Genomic DNA, 19496 nt, shown 5'->3' with positions numbered 1-19496 from the left:
TGAAGTCAAATTAACAACACAGCAGCCAGTCTCACTGAAAGTACCCTTAATTTACAATTTTAAAAATGTAAAACATCCAAAAATGGGTTCTGTTTTTACTATTATTTTTTCATTTTCTACATTTAATTAAACTTTGAAAGATAACACATTCGGTCATTACATTTTTTAAAAAAATATAGCAATATTAAAATTGAAAACATTATCATCACATTATGAACACAGAGTTCACCAGAGGTTATCAACAGAATATAATGCTGTTTATTCAAATTGGGATTTTTTATCAAGAAAAATCTACAAAAAAGTTCTGCTGGAACAATACATAGTTCATTCTGTACCTATTCTGAAAATAGCCTTCCAGAAGGCGGTTTTGAAGATTACAGAGAGGGGACCATAATCATTTCCTTTGAGTGGAAGAAAGTAATGGAGCCATTCGTTCTCTTCTGTGCTGCAGCCATCTCTTCAACAAGTCCTTGCCAGTTCTCTATTGCGTTGTCCTAAATACAAGACTGTTCCACCTTTTAAAGAGGGCTTCTCCAATCGTAATCCCCGTCCAGGAGCAACATTCCTCCATCTCAGTTCAGCATACAGTAGAAAGTGGAGGAAAAGGATTTTGCTTGCTGACCACAAGCTTCTGATGCTGATGTGAGATATAGCCCTTAATATGACCCTAGTTTGGGGAGAAAAACCCACAAGCACCAGCCTGGTAAATCTAGAATAATTTACATATTTCTCTTGGGTCTCAATATTTATTTAACTATGTATATTTTTTCTATGTATGCCATTTTTGAAAGATTAATTACAGAACAGAGCAATATTATACACAGGGACATACTCTTGTGCGAGGTTGTGTGATTTAGGCACTAGATAATTTGAATAAGCATGTACAGGGCGCATGGCTAATGTGTGGTAATGAGTAAGAGTAGGTAACGTAAGTGAGATTATAAGATTAACAGATTATTTTGTATCAATATTCAAGTAGGAAACAAAGTCACTGCAAACAAAATAGTGTTAAGACATATTCTGAATTAATGCTCTTTTTCCTGGTCTTGAATAATGTCATTACCCCACCTCCCCACCCCCCAAAAACAGATTTTTCTTGTTTTGCACAAGTGTCTCAGGAGAATGATAATCCCAAACTGAATCCTCAACTCACAAACCAGCAATTACAAATTAGTCCATTATTCCCCAAGATATGCCCAAATTACCTCCAGTTTAAGAATTGTTGTTCTAAATCAATTTGGCATCCTCCAGATTAGCAAATATAAACACATGCATTTATAAAGTTAAAGTTAAAATATAAACACATGTATTTATAAAGTTAAATTGAGATGTTCTTTCACCATGCTAGATAAGAATTTGGGCAATTAAAATTCAGCAATGGTTGGAAGGCACTAGACTGGGAAAGGTGCACTAAAAGGTATCAAGCAGGTATAAAGGAATTGCTTTTCTTGAATCAACATTGTGATATATATAATCCTTTCCACACATCACTGCTGTTGATACCTTGAATGTCTATTTTCCCTGAATCTGTTGTCTTCCAGCTATACCAAAACTATGAATTTCTGAATTCTCTACCAATTTGGCCACTGATTAAGCTGGCTGGGAATTTTGGGATCTGTTACCTCAGTGAAGCCCAAAGACACAAGGCTGAAAAAGGCTGATGTACTCTCATCCTAATACAGAACCTGGGGCAGCTGGCAATGTTCCTCTGACTATAAGCTAGTGATTAATACACCATTAATACAATGTTGGAGAAAAATGTAATTGAGAAAAAAAATTGTCCAGTTCCATTGTCCTATTGAGTAACCATTTGTCCTTTTATGCTTATGAATATACAGAGTACATTCATTGCATATAAGTAGGATTCAGAGACATTAAAGTTATAGTACAGCAAGCTTACAACAACAGCAAATGTTATGTCTATCCATGCCATGTTATGAATGCCAACACTTACCATGTAAATGAGATTAGCCAAAATGCACTGGACTTCATCAATATCGACATCAGTGACTTTCATGAATTTCAGGGCAACCAGAAAGGCATCTAGAGCTAGCTGGTGAGTTTTAAGTAACAAGTATCTTAAGGAAAGAAAAAAGAAACCATCACAGTTGCTATTATTGGCAGTAATTCCAATTTAGGCTATGCCTCAACCTCCAGATCTATCCTCTTTCTGGCTACTTATATTTCTGTGAATGGAAACATGTACAAATCTACTTTTCTGAGAAAATTATTGTAGATTCTATCATATAGTCTAGTGGATCCAGCCAAATTTCATTTAGGGAGAAAAGATGCATTAAAGGGCAAAACTGTTTCAACCAAGGTACCTCAAATGGGCCAACTTACAGAATGTCAGGACCCATTACTCCCATGGGAATGACATTTTGGAAAATTCTTGCTGTTTCAGCAGAGCTGCACTGCTATTCAGTGCCACTGCTCTGCTGCCATGGTTATGTGACCCTCATTTACAATATTCCCTGACAGCTTCCCATAAGTTAATGGAGAAGCCTGGGAAGTTTGCAGGGAGAAAGTCAAAGGGGACCATGTGACCATGGCTGATGACAGGAGCACTGTGGCAGATCTGGACTTGCATTCTCTGTTTTGGTGAGGAAATATATCTGAAAGGATGACCCAATGGATCATGAGTTATCTAGTTAGTCCCTAATATTTGGAACCAAACTGTCCCATTATTACTTTATTTGGGGAATGAAAGAGAATCTTGTCATTTTACTAATAGATTAGGATTAAAAGTAACCCAAATAAGCAAACCTGGTTATTCCAGAATAACTCAGTTCATTAAAAGTATTAATTGCATTAATAACTATAAATGCTTAATCAAAACAGAATATAAAATTCATATAAACCAAGCTTCACTTTATTCCCTGACTATGACTTTTCTCGGCTCGTCTGAATTTTTACTACAATCAGAAATTCTAATTTCAGAGAACTCTATTTTTTTTTAAAGCATGGAGGGACAGTTTTTCTCTTGCCAGATATTTAAAATAAATATTGCAGGCATGTCTCTGAAAATTGAAAGCATGGTTCTTACATTTAAAACAATAGATTCCAGATGCTTCTGGAAAACATACTACGAATTAAAAAAAATTACTAGCAGAAATTTCCATTTAGGAAAATGGTTAAAAGCCAGAGGCTCTTTATTCAACAAAAAATATTCCTTACAGTAAAGGAAAAGTAAGCAGTATAATTCTGGTTGATGTGGCCTTTTCCCTATTATAACATCATACTGTATACAGTTAAAGACACCTTAGCCATGTCAAGCAATATAAATGAAATTCTTACACTTTCTTGAAGAGATTTCTGTAGGTGATGATTTTCAACTTCTCAAGAATAAGAAAGATACCACAGCGAATGAAAAACGTCTCATGTTTTGCCAGAGCATCATTTAATAAAAGAAGGTTCCCTTCACTAAAGGAATTAGAAAATCAAGATTTTGAACATTCCCAAAAATTCACAGTGACTGTATCTACATATAACTTGGGATGCATAACAACATTCTGAGTGATGAGCAACAAGTAGCTTCATAGGAGTTCATCAATTTATTTGACTTTTCCAGTATCTTTGCCTCTCCCCCATAGCCAAGAGGAAGAGTAAACTAGAACTCTGTTTCACTTTAACCTGACATGTTATTAAAGGAGAATGTGGAGAATTCTAATCTAACAGTCCAAGAGTTATATACTTGTTCGATGTTTATTTTCCTGGCTTACTCAGAGGTGTTATCTAAATTAAGCAACAATCATTATGCAACAATGATAAGTAGTGGCCCATTCCCATTTTCTCTTTTCTCTGAATTCCCAAACATAATTACTTCTTCCCACCCTACATTAAACTATAAAGACCCTGAAAGCTCTTTCACAATCTAGTGAAAGCATCTTACTACACACTACTAATATCTTCCCATTGCAAGCAACTATCCTGCTACAAGAAGAGATACAACAGATACACCATCCAATTGCCCAGAGAGAGTACATTAACTTAGCACCAGCAACCAGCATGATATTCTTCAGAAAGAAGCCCAGAAATAAATTAACAACCAGTTTACAAAATTCAGACCAAATCAGTAAATTAACACTCCAGTTTATATGAAAGAAGAGGTCTAGTCAAAGTAAAACAGAATTTTACTTTGTTCTTCCTTCTAGTTCCATGGAGGAAAGAAACAAGGAGAAAGTCCACAAACCAAGATTTTGCCTGAGATGTTTCTGCTTGTGCACACCACACTAAACCAATATTTAGAGATACCAATATTAAGCAAATGGATTGGCAACTTTTTGGATTCTGGGATCTATTTTGCAAAAGATGGTAGGGCATTGGTACAAAGCAGGCAGAGTTACAACTCATATGTGGTTATAGTTGGGATGTTTCATTTATATCCTGGGGAAAGAAGAATGTTGGTTTAATTTGCTTTACAATTCTCATTATTTCATTACACTTGTATGAAATTAGGGACTAAGAAGAGGAAGTAGAGAAAAAATCTGTGGTTTTTTCTCGATTTTTTTTTAACATAAAGCAGTTTGTTACATTGTAAGACAAATATAGTTTGCAGTCTTATTACACTAATAGGATTATAAGTATGCAATTCCATAAATGAAACTTACCTCACAGCTTTTGTAACTTCTGCAAACTGCATGAGGTCATATTTTTTTAAAAGCTGGACCATTGGCATATGCCCCTGAAAATCCAAGTATAATTTTAAAATCAATGCTAAAAATTAGAAACCCCAATAATTAGTTTTTTTCTAAAGCTATAAATGGTCATGAGTTGTTCTACCACCACAGCCAATCTCCTAGCACTACAGAGACTGTTTTTGACTGTGTCTTACCCCAAATAATATCCAGCATTTGTCGGATTCCAAACTGGGTCATATCATATGGGGACCAAAGTCATATCTCTAAAATGTCCTACAGCCCATTTCCATTACATATTATTCCTAGTCGGAATGCCATTTTTGAACAGAAAGCCCAATTTGAAAGACCAATTCTGATTCTAGCAGAAAGAATCTACTGAAAGCAGTCATACTACCTTGGATTTGGAATTGGGAGTTTTGCATTTAGCAAAAGATATCAAAGAACCTATTCTTTCTCTTCTTCCTGTGTTCTGAAATTTAAACTACAGTTTATTCCTAAGTGCTTGCAACAGGAGTTCCAACTAAGCAGTTCTGGAATTTCATTAATGATTCCAGCTCTCTGGAATCCAGGTTGTCATTCTCAAACCACATCTGATGGCATACTATGTGCTCAATCCAGCTTCAAGTTTTTCCTGACTAACTAGAGTTACAAAACACAAAAAGATTAACAAGTACACAGCTAACAAATTTATATGCTTAATGGGTCCCAAATCTTACATGCCTTCCGTAAACTTTTACTTATGATGGGCAACTCCATAAATCTCTGGCTAACAAAGGGCTCATTCCCCAGTTCTTTAATAAGTACCAGAACATATTTTAAGACCAGAGATTCTAATGTGGCACTCTGCTGATATCCAACTTGATATCTATCAAGATACATATTCTCATAATTTTAAGGTTAACATTCATTTTCATTTAAACAAGGTAGGGAAAGAATGTGTGACTTCAGGAATTCTTTACAACCCTTTGCCAGAAGGAGCCTTAGGAACCATCTGTACTTTTGTTTGGGTAATGAATTAACAAGTTGCAATTGTATTTTTGCTCTATCCTTAAACTATATCTGTGTTTGTGTATATGTTGGCTACATATACTCAACTCTGGATCACATGATCATGAAGGGAGAGGGAAGTGGGCTCAGAGAAGTGGAGTAGGTAGCATTCTGAGCCATGTCCTACAGCCTTCCCACATGGGGAATTTTTTTTCTACAGTTCCAAAGGCAGATCTGGCCCACTATCTTTCTGTTGACTTCCAGATTTGTCTCATTCTGTTTAATTTTTATAGAGTCATCCTGCTGCCAAACAAATAGACAACAGAAACAGTCCTGAGCTCTTTATATAATTTCTTTCCAACAGTTCATTAGGTTGGCAAGAATAAAAATAGAAACCCAGCATGCTACAAATCAAAGTGCCAGCTTCTTCCATTACACTGAATGAACTCCAAACAGAGCTCTAGTCTTTCTTTTTAAAAAATGGACAGCTGCCAGCCCAGGCTTTGCAGAAACGCATTCCCCATTCCCCATGTGGGAAGGCTGTAGGACATGGCTCAAAAAAAAGACAAATCCTGAATAGAAATTAGAGTGGATGAAAGGGGCAGGTCATCAGATAATTTGTGAGAATGTCCAGGACCTTCTCATAATTCCAAATTCTTTCACTATTCATCAAAAGTTCGGAATCTTTTCTGGAAGACTAGTAAGTTCAAATGCCACTTACCAGTAACATTTTCACTGGCAGCAAATAAATCAATATCATTCTTTTGTTTTTCTGACTGGACCGGTGACAGTGCTCAAAGGCAAAAGACAGATACTCTTCAGCTGCAAGAAGACAAAGAGGAGAAAGTCATCAGCACAGACCATGAGCAAGTACTGGGTGACGATACATTTTTTTTAGCAATCTTTCCAAATGTGGCTCCATAGCCAGTCGTCCGGAAGATTGCAGATATCCTACTACAATGTAAAATTTAGCTCTTCAGAATAACAGAATAACAATTGGAAGGGACCTTGGAGGTCTTCTAGTCTTGCTCAGGCAGAAAATCCTAATCCATTTCAGACAAATGATTGTCCAAAGTGTATGTTTTTTATGCCATATCAAGGCAAAATTAAATCAGCTGAGATTTCAGTATACATTATATATATTAAAAGCAATGTATCTCAACATTGGCCATTTTAAGATGGGTGGACTTCAATTCCCAGAATTCCTCAACCAGCATACAATAGAAAGATCATGATTATTCTCAAGAATCATTTGTACAAATATTCAAGTTTAATAGAACTGTTCTCCCACCCAGAGTTTTATGAAATTAGCAATTTATCTATTTCAATAATGTGTATTTACAATGAATTAAGATGAGTTTATTCAGTCACAGATCTGTAACCTGTGGTATCTTTAAGATACTGGGATCAGACATATCAAACCAACTTTTTAAACGTATCAATCTGCAAAATCTCTTAGCAAAAAACATGTTATAATATGATAAATACCTTGTTTAAAATCACTATCAAACATGGCCTTCCTTCCAACATAGTATCTGTATGTGACTCTTTGTGCCATGCTATATTCATCCTTAAGGTTTGAGCTATCAATTGCTCTTATCAATGGTTTACACAGGTGAAGTTTATTGATCTGGAAAGAACAACAATATTAGCAAAGGGGAAGCTACATGTTGACAATAATCTTGAGTTAAAAAGAAAGAATTCATGATAAGATTTTCAAGGTTCATGTCATACCTTAAAATATATTTTAAATAATTGATTCACCAGAAATAACATGCCCCACTTTTTTGAATCCTCAATGCTGGCTCGACTGTAACAAATATTATAAAAATGATCAAAATTAAAATTTTGTCCTTAAACACACATATTAGGCTTTGAGTTACATTCCTAAACAAGTGTTTTTGCATACCAAAATCATAACCAAGGTCTGTAATCATTATAATCCTCTTTGCACATATCCAGAAACATTCTACAGAGCTCATCAAATCTAAAGTGGCATATATAAGAATCGCCTTATAGGGGAGATGGGCCACATAAAAATTTAATAAGTAAAATCATAATAAATAATATAAATGTTATGAAGGCCTGTTTCAATTGTGACATTTATTGATAAATTAATATTTACATTAATTTTCAACCCAACAAATTCAGATCTTAAGAGTGTCTTAAGAAAAATAACTTCTGCTTTGGATAAGTACAGTTAATGATTTGCCACAATAAAGCTCTGAAAGAATTCCAAATTCAACTTATGGGCAATTTCACGCCAAGGAAGATTGGCATATAACAAGCCTACAGACCAATTTACAAAGTAAAAAAAAACATAGTCTACGTTTCCAAATAATTTAACCTAGGACTAAGGATATACTCACGTGTCGCTTGCACACACACGGAAACAGCTCATAAGAAGTTCAGCTGCTTTTTCCAACATGTCACCAACTTTGCCTTTGCCTTTCTTTGCCAATTGTTGATCAGCCTATCATGACACAATAGTGAGATACAATCACCCAGAATGTATAGTGTATACACAAGTGAGCAAATATCTTTGTGTATTCTTGAGCATGTTTCAGGCCAAGCCCAGAGCATCTCCATTTGTTATTCAGTCCATCCCAAACTCTTCCATTCCTTCAGCATCTATAATTTTGGCCCAAGCAGCAATACTTACACTGTTGGCAAAAATTCGAAGATCAAGTGCCACTGCATACATAATAGGCAAAGCCCTGGCAAATGAGAATTCAACCCAGGGTTAATCTTGCAAACACTGAAAAATGATCTGCTGCTTACTTTTAAACACAGCAACAAAACATCTTTTGTATTTATTATTGTAACACGGACAATGAAATTCTACAGTTTCTAATGAGTTCCTTTAATTTCCCCAAATATTCAGGGTATAGAAAAAGCATACCAACATCCAAGCCCACATTTACCCAGGACAAATGAGGCATTGAGAGATTTCATGGCTATTTCAAATTCTTCCATGGGCTATTGTTAGGATAGTCAAATGGCTGAAAATTATAGAAAAAGGCTAGCTTAATGCAAATAAAATCAAATGTTGATTTAGTTGTCTTTATATCTTTCTTCAATCTCCATGCCATTTTCTATGTATGACAAACTACTACTTTTGGTCCACTAAAAGATCACTTTACTTCTGTTTATCTTCAAAGTTGAGAAATATTTGAGATATTAAAATGGGTTATCCCCTGTCTTCCTCTTACCTACGTAAAATGGAATATTTCTCATCAGGCCAATTCATTTATATTTTGAGATATAGATTTATGTTAACCAGGTACTTACCAGTTTTCTTCTTTGTGTGCTTGAAAAGCTCTCAGGAAAGATGTAAAGAGTATAGGAAAATTTGATGAAATTTGATTCATAAAAAACATCATGCAATTTAGTGACACAACTTTAAGTGTGAACCCACAGCTTAACACTGATATAAAAAGGTAAGAATAATGTCCATGGTTTAATATGAACGTTCAAAGGACATAGATGACAGAAGCCAGTCACATTCTGATCAGAAGAGACAACAACTATTATTACACCATGCTGCTAATTACCAAATGTTAACATCCTCCTTATCTAGAAATGCAAACCCATTGATTATAAAAGCCAGGCATGAAGATTCTTTACATTGGGTGTGTTTTATATAATCAGCCCCCCATTAGATTGTCCAGCAATCTAACAAAATCAGGATTCTTTAAGTATTTACATCCAACAGTATAGCTGACCCTATAGTATAGATAGACCCTGAGTCTAAGTAGTAGATCGTACATTTACGTGGTCCTTAACCCAACACTGGTAATTCTGTAGTTTGTGCTGAAAGCTTAACTCCAAATTCCATTGCAAGTTTTTGGAAGAGTGAATGGTAAAGGATATTGTACCACAACTGTTTGGCATTTATACGCTTCTACAAAGTCATGGTTGGCAACTGCGTAAGTACATCTATTAAGAAAAATGAAACATGAATTTTAATAACCAAAATTAACTTAGGTTATATTCTCTTTACTTCAATTTAATAAATCTTAACCATTTTTATTAGTAAATCCAACTGTATTTCATGATTCTTGCTTCTTAGTATATTTGTCTTGCAACTTAAATATCAGACTTCTTAACGGGCAACAAATGATACCTAATTTCATTTGCTAAAAAGGGTACTTGAGTAGAATGCTTACTTCTGATATATTTAGAATGTTTTATTTTTCTACTTTAAAACTTTTCAGGTAAAAATCTATCCAAATATTTGTTTTTATGGAATAACTGGGTTTTAAAAAAATAACTATTCTTTTACACCATTTCAGCCATTTCTACACTTTCAGAATAATTGCTAAGATATCATTTTTTTAGTGCAAGGTTCCATTTGTGACTACTTGGAATACTTGAAGGTAAGTGCACTGTGCTCCAGGGGGCATCTTATCCCACCCAATTTTACCTTAAATGAGCAGCAAACATCTCATCATAAGGTGGTTCCAACACTTGTTGACATTTTTCTTCTGGAGATGAAAGCTAGTTATAAAATAAAATAGAGACCAGAGAGGAAAATAAGGCCTTGTTGGCCACAAAATAGTTTGACAAAAACCATGAAGCTGAAGAAGTACAACTTAACTGCCTATGTCTTTTTTTCTAATATAACAGAACAAATAACAGAAATAATTTTATAAGTAAACTGCCTGGCCAAATTCCATTTTTAACAAGTCCTGAAGATATTTACGTCATTATTCTTTCAGTCAATGATATACAGCATGGGAGGAATATGTCACTGTCATTGGAATCAGATTCAAGAGTGACTAAGGTTCACATTTTATAACAAGGATAAATCATACATGCAACTCAAACAAAGAAAGAAATGAGCCTCAGAAGGCAATTATGGGGTTTCAAAAGCTTAACATACAATGATGCATGCTAAACCAAATCCTTTCATGAGGCAACATTTAATCTAGAAGCTGGTGATTAAAAACACTGTACAATATACTGATTTTAGAATCACAGAATTCTGGATTTAGAAGGAACCACAAAGATTATTTATTCCGATCCTTTGCAATGTATAGAAAAATAAGTTAAACCTTCTTTCAGAGGTTGATATCCAGCCTTTTCTTTAAAAGATGTCAAAACAGTTCTGTAGGAAGATTGTTGAATAGACCTTTTACATTGAGTAAGTTATTGTAGATACCTCGTCATTAAAAACATAAGCAAACATTGCAATACCTTTTAGGCATGGAATCCACAGCAAATCAACAGTTCAAAGATGTATTTTAAAGTATTTTCCATGGCTCTGATTATGGCTATCTAACAATCCTATACATTTCTATTTAGGAATAAATAGGTAATGTTTCTTTATTGAATTCAACAGGACTTCAATACATTTACAGGATTTCAGTCCAAATGTGTTACCTGCAGTCTCGGATTTGCAACATGAGGATGTTTAAATGACACTAATTCTGCACAAAACAATCCATCTCTGCCATCAATAGATTCTAGTACCTGTGAAAGAAAACAATATAAATTTAGTATTAGTTTAGAGGACCAATAAGAAAACTTTATTAACTCTTGGTAGTTTTGACTATGACCACCATAATGCCCAGCAGTAGGGAGTAACATGTGACTTTCCAGATACTGCTGAATACAGTTCTCACCACTCATAATTGGAACTGGAGTCCATGAACATCTGGAAATCACATATTGTCCATGCACTTTTTATACTATGGAGAAACCTCTCAGAATCATAGCCTTGGTACAAGTCTCATTTTTTTAACTAAAAATAGCAAAAATAGCAATGAAATAAAGAAAAGATATGACTAATTTAAAGTGAACTATTTCATTTGATTCTTTCTAATGAAAAATGAATTCAAAATGTCACCCATATAAATGAAACTTTCAGAGTCAGAGAGCTACACCTCCTGCCTGAATCAGTACAATAATTAAAAACATATTTTTTGAGATTGATTGTATTTATGTGTACGTTGCCCACTCAAGTGTTTCTAAGATGAGGATAAGTCTAATAGCAGAATAGGTGGCTATGTAATAACTGAATGGAAATTCAAATTCCTTAGATTATCTGCTTAAGGGCTGATTCACTTTGTAAAATAAAAGTACATAATAAATGATATTGATGTATCAGAAATATAGAAATACAGAAAAATTAAAGCACACAAGTATGAGTACTATTTTTTGTAGACAGTTTAAGGGTAACTTAAACTAAAAATGAGTTTGAAATGCTTTTAACTGTTTGTTAAAGTCATGTTTAAAAGTAACAGAAGAGTGGGCAAGGATCACTATTAACCCTTCATGAAATTTAGTCTATTAAAATATTACTTTTAACAGATAATCTCATGCAATTATTGAAGGCGAAATGCTTCTACTATTTCATGTACATTCCATAGAGCATTATCAGGATTGGAAGAGTTCTAGCCAAGTTAGAAGAATTTTTCAAAATATACCAAAATGAATGATTAATAACAGATGATTTTTCTTCAAATTATACTTATGAATTACCTGCTGCAAATATTGGTTGATACTGATATGTGCCATTGAAAGAGTACTGCGTAAAATTAAGTGAATGCTTTAATCTGAAAAATAGTAGACATTAGTACGATAAACACAATAGTAGAACAAGTTAGCCAAAAAGAGCTCAAAAAATCCCAGCTAGTCTCAAATCTTTTAGCACAATATTGAAAAAAGATCATATCCCTTATTGTATTTATATAACTTCACTGCTGCCATTACTTTTTCAAGAATAATTCCAAATCCCATTCCTTAAAGCCTACCCATTTTGAATCTTTAAGATCGTATGTGTTTTAAATCACTGATTTAATTTAAACCACATGATTTAAATCTACATCGGACTGCTTTCTCCGATATACCATCCATAGAGGCTGCACATCAGGACTTTCTCTGGGGGCCATTACTAATATAGTTGGAAGTAGACTTATTAGTAATAGCTCCTTGCTTTTAGCTTCCCCATCGTTTAAATACTCATTTAAGGGTTGTTCTGTCTTCCCCAAATTGACTTCCTAGAGGCCAGCCTCCTTCAGCACATAGTAGTTGGATTCTCTCATCAATATATATGTAGGTCCCAACTGTCATACTACAAATTCTTTTTAATAAAAGCCATTTGTAGATCAAAACTGATTTTTAATTTATATGATACACTGATAAAACTCTACACTAACTCATTGGATTAATTCAACTGTCCTTTTTAATCTGGCAGTGATTGATTACAGACAAACAGAAAAGGATAAAAATCTTTGCAGGAAAGCTAAACTTAAAAAGTTACAGGTATGGTTTTTGCTGTCAAGTCCGAGGCGGGATTAAGGGCGCGCTGGCAGATATTATTGAAAAACAGCTCCCATCGGTGTTTGGAAACAAAGCCGATGTGCAAATGACCAGAGCTGCATTAATAACACACTAGTCACAGTTGCTCATGGCTGCGAGACCTAATCAGCAGCGAAAACAAGAAGAGATCCTCTGCATATGCACCAAAGCCAGATTTAATAAGTGAAAAAGACGGAACCTTCTGGAACATAAGGACCAACACGTTTATTGCAGCAGCAGAAGCTTCGCAGGAAAATATCTCGATTTCCGGAATCCACGACCGAACCTTTCCCGATCGCTATCAAACAGTCACGATGCCCCGGAACGCATGCGCACAACTCTCCTATTGGCTGCACTGTTTCTTCCAGCGCTGCCTACAGTATCATGAGCCCGATTCCTGAACTACGTCACTGCTGGATCGCCATACAGGCTCTGTCGTAGATAGGCCAGGGGTAGGCAACCTCGGCTCTTTTATGACTCGTGGACTTCAACTCCCAGAATTCCTGAGCCAGCCAAGCTGGCTCAGGAATTCTGGGAGTTGAAGTCCACGAGTCATAAAAGAGCCGAGGTTGCCTACCCCTGAGATAGGCGGACCAAGCACAGCTTTCAGGCTCCTCTATCGCGGATTGGCTGTCTCCGACTTAATGTTCCGCCTACTCCCAGGTCCTGCGACCTACAGTGGAAGCGACGACTCCTAGGTACTAATCCAACCGAACGAGAAGGGCGTGCCGATGCAAATAAACGGGGTGGGGCTGAGCGAAAGCGAACGATCGAAACCATAAAAAAATCTGGCGGCCACTAGAGGGCAGCAAAGAGGCAGTGACCTGGAGAGGTTTTTTAAGTCCATATTTCTAGTATTAGTTTTTCTCATATCTCCCAATTTAAAAGCCCAATATGGATGCTTTTTGCTTAAGCTATCCCCGTTTGGTCAGCTAATTTCCAGGTTAAGGAAATACGTAACTTACGAATTAAAACAGAAGTAAAAGTTTAGTTGCGCTTAGAGTCAACCCGTTGTCATTTAAGCGAGTATAGTTCTGATTTGATGCAATTCTCAATTTTCCTAAGGAGACGAGGGAAAAAAATAAAGCCCACGAAGAGGAATGTCCTGCAAAAGCCTTAATTTAACCACAAGCCATTTGTTAGGATTGCACGCCTTGGCTACCATTAAGGCAGCGCAGTTTTAGGCGGATTCTGTGCAGGCGTCTGACCCCTGGCCGTGTCGGGGCCGAATGTTATCAGTGGATCGGCGCTATAACTAGCGAGGAGGAAGATCGTATTGAAAGGAAGACGAGGGAAGCCTGTGGGGCTCGTTTGTTAGGCTGTTCAGACGACGAAATGGACTCGAGTCCGCGAGAACATCTCCCTCGAGCGAGAGGCGGAGGAACCATTTTGAGAGGCGCCGCGGGGAAAGGCCCGGGGGTGCAGCGAGCGAGAAGGGAGCGCCCTTGCTGCAGCCGCGGCAGCTCTTGGATGAAACAGCGCGGCGCTTCTGGAACTTGTGAGCAAACTGCCATTTCCACGAGAAGTCTTTTACCTGTATTGTTTTTTGGTTTTTTTTGTTAAAAATTTTATAAAAGTTTTACAATATAATTCCCCCCCTCCCCAAAACACACCCTTCCACTCCCCCCTCCCTCCCCCCCCACTTCCCAGAGCCAATCACAGGGTTAACAATACAATAATCATACTCTAACATTAATCAACTATTAAAATAACAAATCTGTAACATCCTTTAACTCTCTTTTAAACACATATACTAGTATTAAACACAATAATTATAACATCATATTAATAATTAGAAATAAAAATAAGTAAACTATTATAACATATAAACTACATTAATACTCCAAGATTCACTCAAAAACCAAATGAAACTTTTTAGTCCCATATTTACTCTCAATATAATCTATCCATCTTCTCCAAACCGAGATATATCTTTCTTGTGAATAGTCCTTCACATAAGCGGAGATCTTGGCCATTTCTGCTAAATTTGAGAGTTTAAGTGACCATTCTTCTATAGTGGGCAAACGTTCGGTTTTCCAACACTGAGCTACTAGTAGTCTTGCAGCAGTTATCAAGTTCAACATCAAGTCCCTTTTACCTGTATTGTTGATCATTTGTAAGACCCCAGAGCCCAAACTGGAAGATGGATGGATGGATGGGTCCCCTTTGAAAAGCCTTTAGCCTTTTCGCTTCGACCAGCCGGCAACTGGTTTCTCGGCTGAGTGGATCCTGCGATCCACCAAACCCAACAGCAGCATTTTTCAGTCCGGCCCTTCCCTTTTGATCGAGTTAGTGAGCACCCATGAGAAAAAAAAGGCAATCGAAAGGTTTAGTAATTTTAAGGGTTTTGTTTATAGATTTCTTTTTCGCCCATTTGCTTTTATAATAGAATGGTCTAGTACCGTTCAATTAGATTGATTGGTTGAGTGCCATCAAGTCTTTTTCAATTCCTGAAGACTCCATATATTTTTTTCCCATGAGGATCTATCCCAGCCTGTTCTTTCAAGTCTCCCAGCGGTGAATCATGAATTATCCCCTCTAACTCAAGCCATCCACCTTGCTGGTGGTCATCACCTTTTTCTCTTTCCTTCCACCTTTCTCAGCATTAGAGTCTTTTCCACAGAACTAGGTCTTTGCATAATGTGTCTGAAATGGAATAATTTGAACCTGGTAATTTGTGTTTCAAGTGAGAACTCTTGAGTTGATTTTGTTCGATGATCCATCAGTTTGTTTTTTTGGCTGTCTATGGTATTCTAAGAATATAATATAATTATATTAACCGAAATATGTTAGGTTTTATTAGATTTTGTGTTTAACTAAGTCTTTAATTAGGACTCATGAGCTCTTAGATATTGATTTCCTGTAGCCACAGGTGCAACCGGTCACTCTAGTTTGACAACCTAGGTATCTGCCAAAATACTCTGTTCTATACAGTATAGTATTTAAAAGTAAGTCTTAACAAGTTATCCTCTCTAGCTTTGAATCTTGGAATCCTAAACAATCATGTCTATCTGTTAATCTCATCTATAGTGTAAACCTCTACATCTACTGGAAGAATTGTTCTATTCAACAGAGTTTCATGATCACATGAGTGTGCATAGGATTGGAGTCAACTCAATGTGAGAGTAAAGCCATAATGTCTTGTCCAGGTTTTCTCATGAGGTAAAAGGATATTAACCTTTGAATGTTGTCCTGGGAGGTTAGAACATTTTCACGCAACTATACAAAAGTCTCGTATAGTATCCTGTCCCTTCTGACTTCACCAGTTAGATCTGTTTATTTATTTGTGCCATTTCTGTGCCACTGACTTTCAAATGCACCAGATGGTTTACAGAATTACACAAAATCATAAAAATATAGCTATACTACCACCACCACCATTAATGAAATCTGGTATCCCATAGCAACTTCCTTCACTTTATCCATTAAAAGTTCTGCTTTTGCATTCCATTCTGCACATGTTGAATTGTAAACATTGTGATTTTTGAACTCTCAACTTTCACTGCTATTATACTTCCCATATGAATCTGAGTCATGTTAACTCTGAAAGCATTTTTTATTTTTACAGGACTTAGTTTGTACCAAGTGCAATACATGTGTGTTTGTACATGTTACAATTGTGCTGGCATGCAAAGAAAAGCTACACCTGGGCGTGTTCCTGCAATGCAAACACTCCTGGCCTTGTGACTAGGGTCATTATTGCTTGTCATGCAGATTACCAACTATGAGAGTTGGCAAAGTGCAAGAATAAAGGGAAGGTGTTTGGCATTGAGCCTCGGTTATATCAGAATCTGGCAGCCATTTGAGAACTGAGGCTGTCTATTTGCTGAAATGTGACATTCTTGAACTTTTCTTCATCTTATTTATTTAGTGTATTTGTGGATATCCCTGCTGTTTAATGAGTATTTGAAAATAAGCAAACATGGAAAAAAGATATACTAGAACCAATTACATTCTTTGCTTTAGATTCTAATGCCACTAACTTTTTAGGACACAAAATATATGTTTGTGTTTGAAACAGGAAGCTTTCAGTATCCATGGGTCTTTTCTATAGGCCTCACCACTTTGTTACAACCTGCAGGAAAAATGTAGTTGCTTTTATTACAAAGGCAGTTTGGAGTCTTTTCTTTAGCATACCTATTATTTGGTATGAATGGTTTTTGTTGACAGCTCACTGAAAAATTGGAATTGATCAAAGTAAAGCCTGCTAGTATGAATAATGTCACTGGGCTATAGATTAGAACTTCTCTCTCCATGAGATAACACATCTCTGTTTCTGGGTTTTCTAAATCTTTAATAAGGCATCATATATTTGCCTGTAAGTTGCTCATTTCCTCTCCTCTTTGATGTTTGACATAAAGAAGTACATAACAAACTCAGGGGTGTATTCCCATGGTGAATTATATAAATTTTATGCTACAGGAAGAATTATTACATAAAGACATTTCTATACATATTTTGTCTATAGTGTATTCCAAAATGATCAGCAGGTCTTAAGTAATTATGGTTAGACTGAAGTTTTTAAGGTTTTTGCCTCATTCTCTGACAACTATTGCTTCCTTAAAAATGTTGCTCAATATGAATAATAGCACTCATTGCGTTCATACATGAAACCGTATCTTGGTTATCATTGGAGTACTGGATTTTGAAGTTTCAAAGGCAACTTCTCTCTGCTTGCAACTATGACCAAGCATGTTCATTTAATACTATATTGAATATAGATTCACAAAATGTAAATCCTTTAAGAGGAGTTAAAAAAATGATACAAGTAGGTTCAAAACGCCATACTGCTTTTTTAACACATCCATACACAATGTACACCCATGAGCTATTTCCTTTTGAGGTAAGAACATTTACCACAGTACAGAAAATAAGAAAAGTAAGATACTTAAAACTGTGAGATAAAAGGGGGGGAGGAAATACAGCTAAATATAATTTATATCAATGTTTGTTTGCTACACTTCACCTTATGACATTCTTCTGTTAGGCACCTATATAGTTTTCACACACATGTGAAACAGATTGCACAGTTCATAAGCAAGCTGTATCTATATTTTAACATTATTTCAGTCCCTGTGTCTACATTTTTCAACATTCTTAACAGCATTTATGACTTCTTTTGTAGTATTTGTTTCTTGGACATTAAATGTACAGCATTCATTTAAATTCCATTCTTCAACATATCGTTATATTCCCTTACAAATCTCTAAAATAATCCTCCCACCATTCTCTCACTTGTTTCATACCAAATCACTTCATCATTTTTATTTTTAATCCATTAACTCTATTAATTTAATAAGATCACAACTGTAGCATAAAAGTGAAGTCAGTTAATTCTAGATCATCCATTAGCTCCTCCTGTTCCTTATATTGTAGTTTGTATATGCAGCCTAATGCATATTTATGTTTATTTGGGAGCAAACCTGGGGAAAAAACACAGTGACCTAAAGTTGTTGCAGATTGGTGTTATATTCACAAATTAGAACTCGAATGAACCTTTCAAAATTGAATTGCAATCATTGTAGAATTTAATAAACCAAAGCAATGCTTGAAGATCACTGATGGGATGGGTTTTTTATATCTAATGATAAATATTTAAATGAGATTGTAGTTCTAGTTCATGTAACATCTGACGATTTGATTTTGCAATTCATCATTTTATATTTTAAGTTATAAAGGATTTTCTGTAGATTTCCTGTTGCACAAAGCTATGGCCCTCTAGTAAAGACAAAGTATTTTGTTTAAAAGCAACCTGTTTTGAAATTTAATATTAGAAGAGAACATAATATTACAATTGCCATTGTTCTGGAGCTATGAGAGATCCAGTTTGCTTGGTAATTATATGGCAACAATTTAAATGGTGCCAACAGCAAGTCATGTTAAATATAACCTTCAATGACTTTACCAAGTAGGGATTAAGTATATAAACATCATAGATAACTTAGTTACAAAGTAAGCTGTTAAGACTGTAGAGCTGCCTCACCGTATATCATTCATTTAAACATATTTTTAAAAATATTTATTTTAAATTCAGAGACCGTTGATAGGGCAAGTTGTTGCATGCTCATCTGGCATTTCTCAACATTACTGTTTTTCTTTGGGATAAAGTAACTCCTCTTAACTCCAATAAATCTAAAGTAACGTAACTCCAATTATTATATTATGTACCTTCAATTTAGCCGGTCCCCTACAGCAGGAACAGACAAATTTCTCAGCTCAAGTTCTATTTTGTTATTCTAAATTACTACTACTTTGGTATTTAATATAATTGAGCGTATCAATAAAGGAGAATATTTGTAGCTCCGAGTTGAAATTAGGTGTCCTTGGTGCTCTCTGAGCTTGGTTGTTTTCTTGCAGAGATTTCATCCTGGATTCGCGGCTGACGCTGGAAGACCAATTGTCGGCCGTGACCAGGGGGGCGTTTTATCAGGTACGCCTGATTCACCAGTTGCGGCCTTTTCTGGACCGGGACGCCCTACGCACGGTCACTCACGCACTTGTCACCTCCCGCCTGGACTACTGTAATGCTCTCTACATGGGGCTCCCCTTGAGGAGCACCCGGAG

The 19496-nt window shown here is 35.8% G+C and overlaps 1 protein-coding gene across 2 annotated transcripts; it reads right to left on the bottom strand.

The window, feature by feature from the left end:
• Positions 1–235: 235 nt before the first annotated feature.
• Positions 236–13275, bottom strand: PCID2 (PCI domain containing 2). 2 transcript variants are annotated; one of them, XM_015819324.1, is made up of 15 exons: positions 13132–13275; positions 12114–12187; positions 11013–11102; positions 10054–10127; positions 9501–9566; positions 8919–8960; positions 8290–8344; positions 7997–8100; positions 7362–7437; positions 7116–7257; positions 6349–6449; positions 4611–4684; positions 3298–3423; positions 1955–2078; positions 236–667 (listed from the first exon to the last, which is right to left on the bottom strand). In XM_015819324.1, the coding sequence occupies exons 2-15, from the start codon at positions 12147–12149 to the stop codon at positions 578–580; spliced, it is 1200 nt and encodes a 399-aa protein (XP_015674810.1). In that variant the 5' UTR covers positions 12150–12187; positions 13132–13275; the 3' UTR covers positions 236–577. The 2 variants fall into 2 exon arrangements, with proteins under 2 accessions (XP_015674810.1, XP_015674809.1); XM_015819323.1 differs by lacking the exon at positions 13132–13275 and having other exon boundaries at positions 12114–13125.
• Positions 13276–19496: the final 6221 nt, after the last annotated feature.

This window comes from Protobothrops mucrosquamatus, unplaced genomic scaffold (genome assembly GCF_001527695.2).
Source record: "Protobothrops mucrosquamatus isolate PMUCROS unplaced genomic scaffold, P.Mucros_1.0 scaffold897, whole genome shotgun sequence".
Taxonomy (NCBI): domain Eukaryota; kingdom Metazoa; phylum Chordata; class Lepidosauria; order Squamata; family Viperidae; genus Protobothrops; species Protobothrops mucrosquamatus.
The sequence above is the reverse complement of the archived record's forward strand: the minus strand, read 5'-3'. Positions and strand labels throughout refer to the sequence as shown.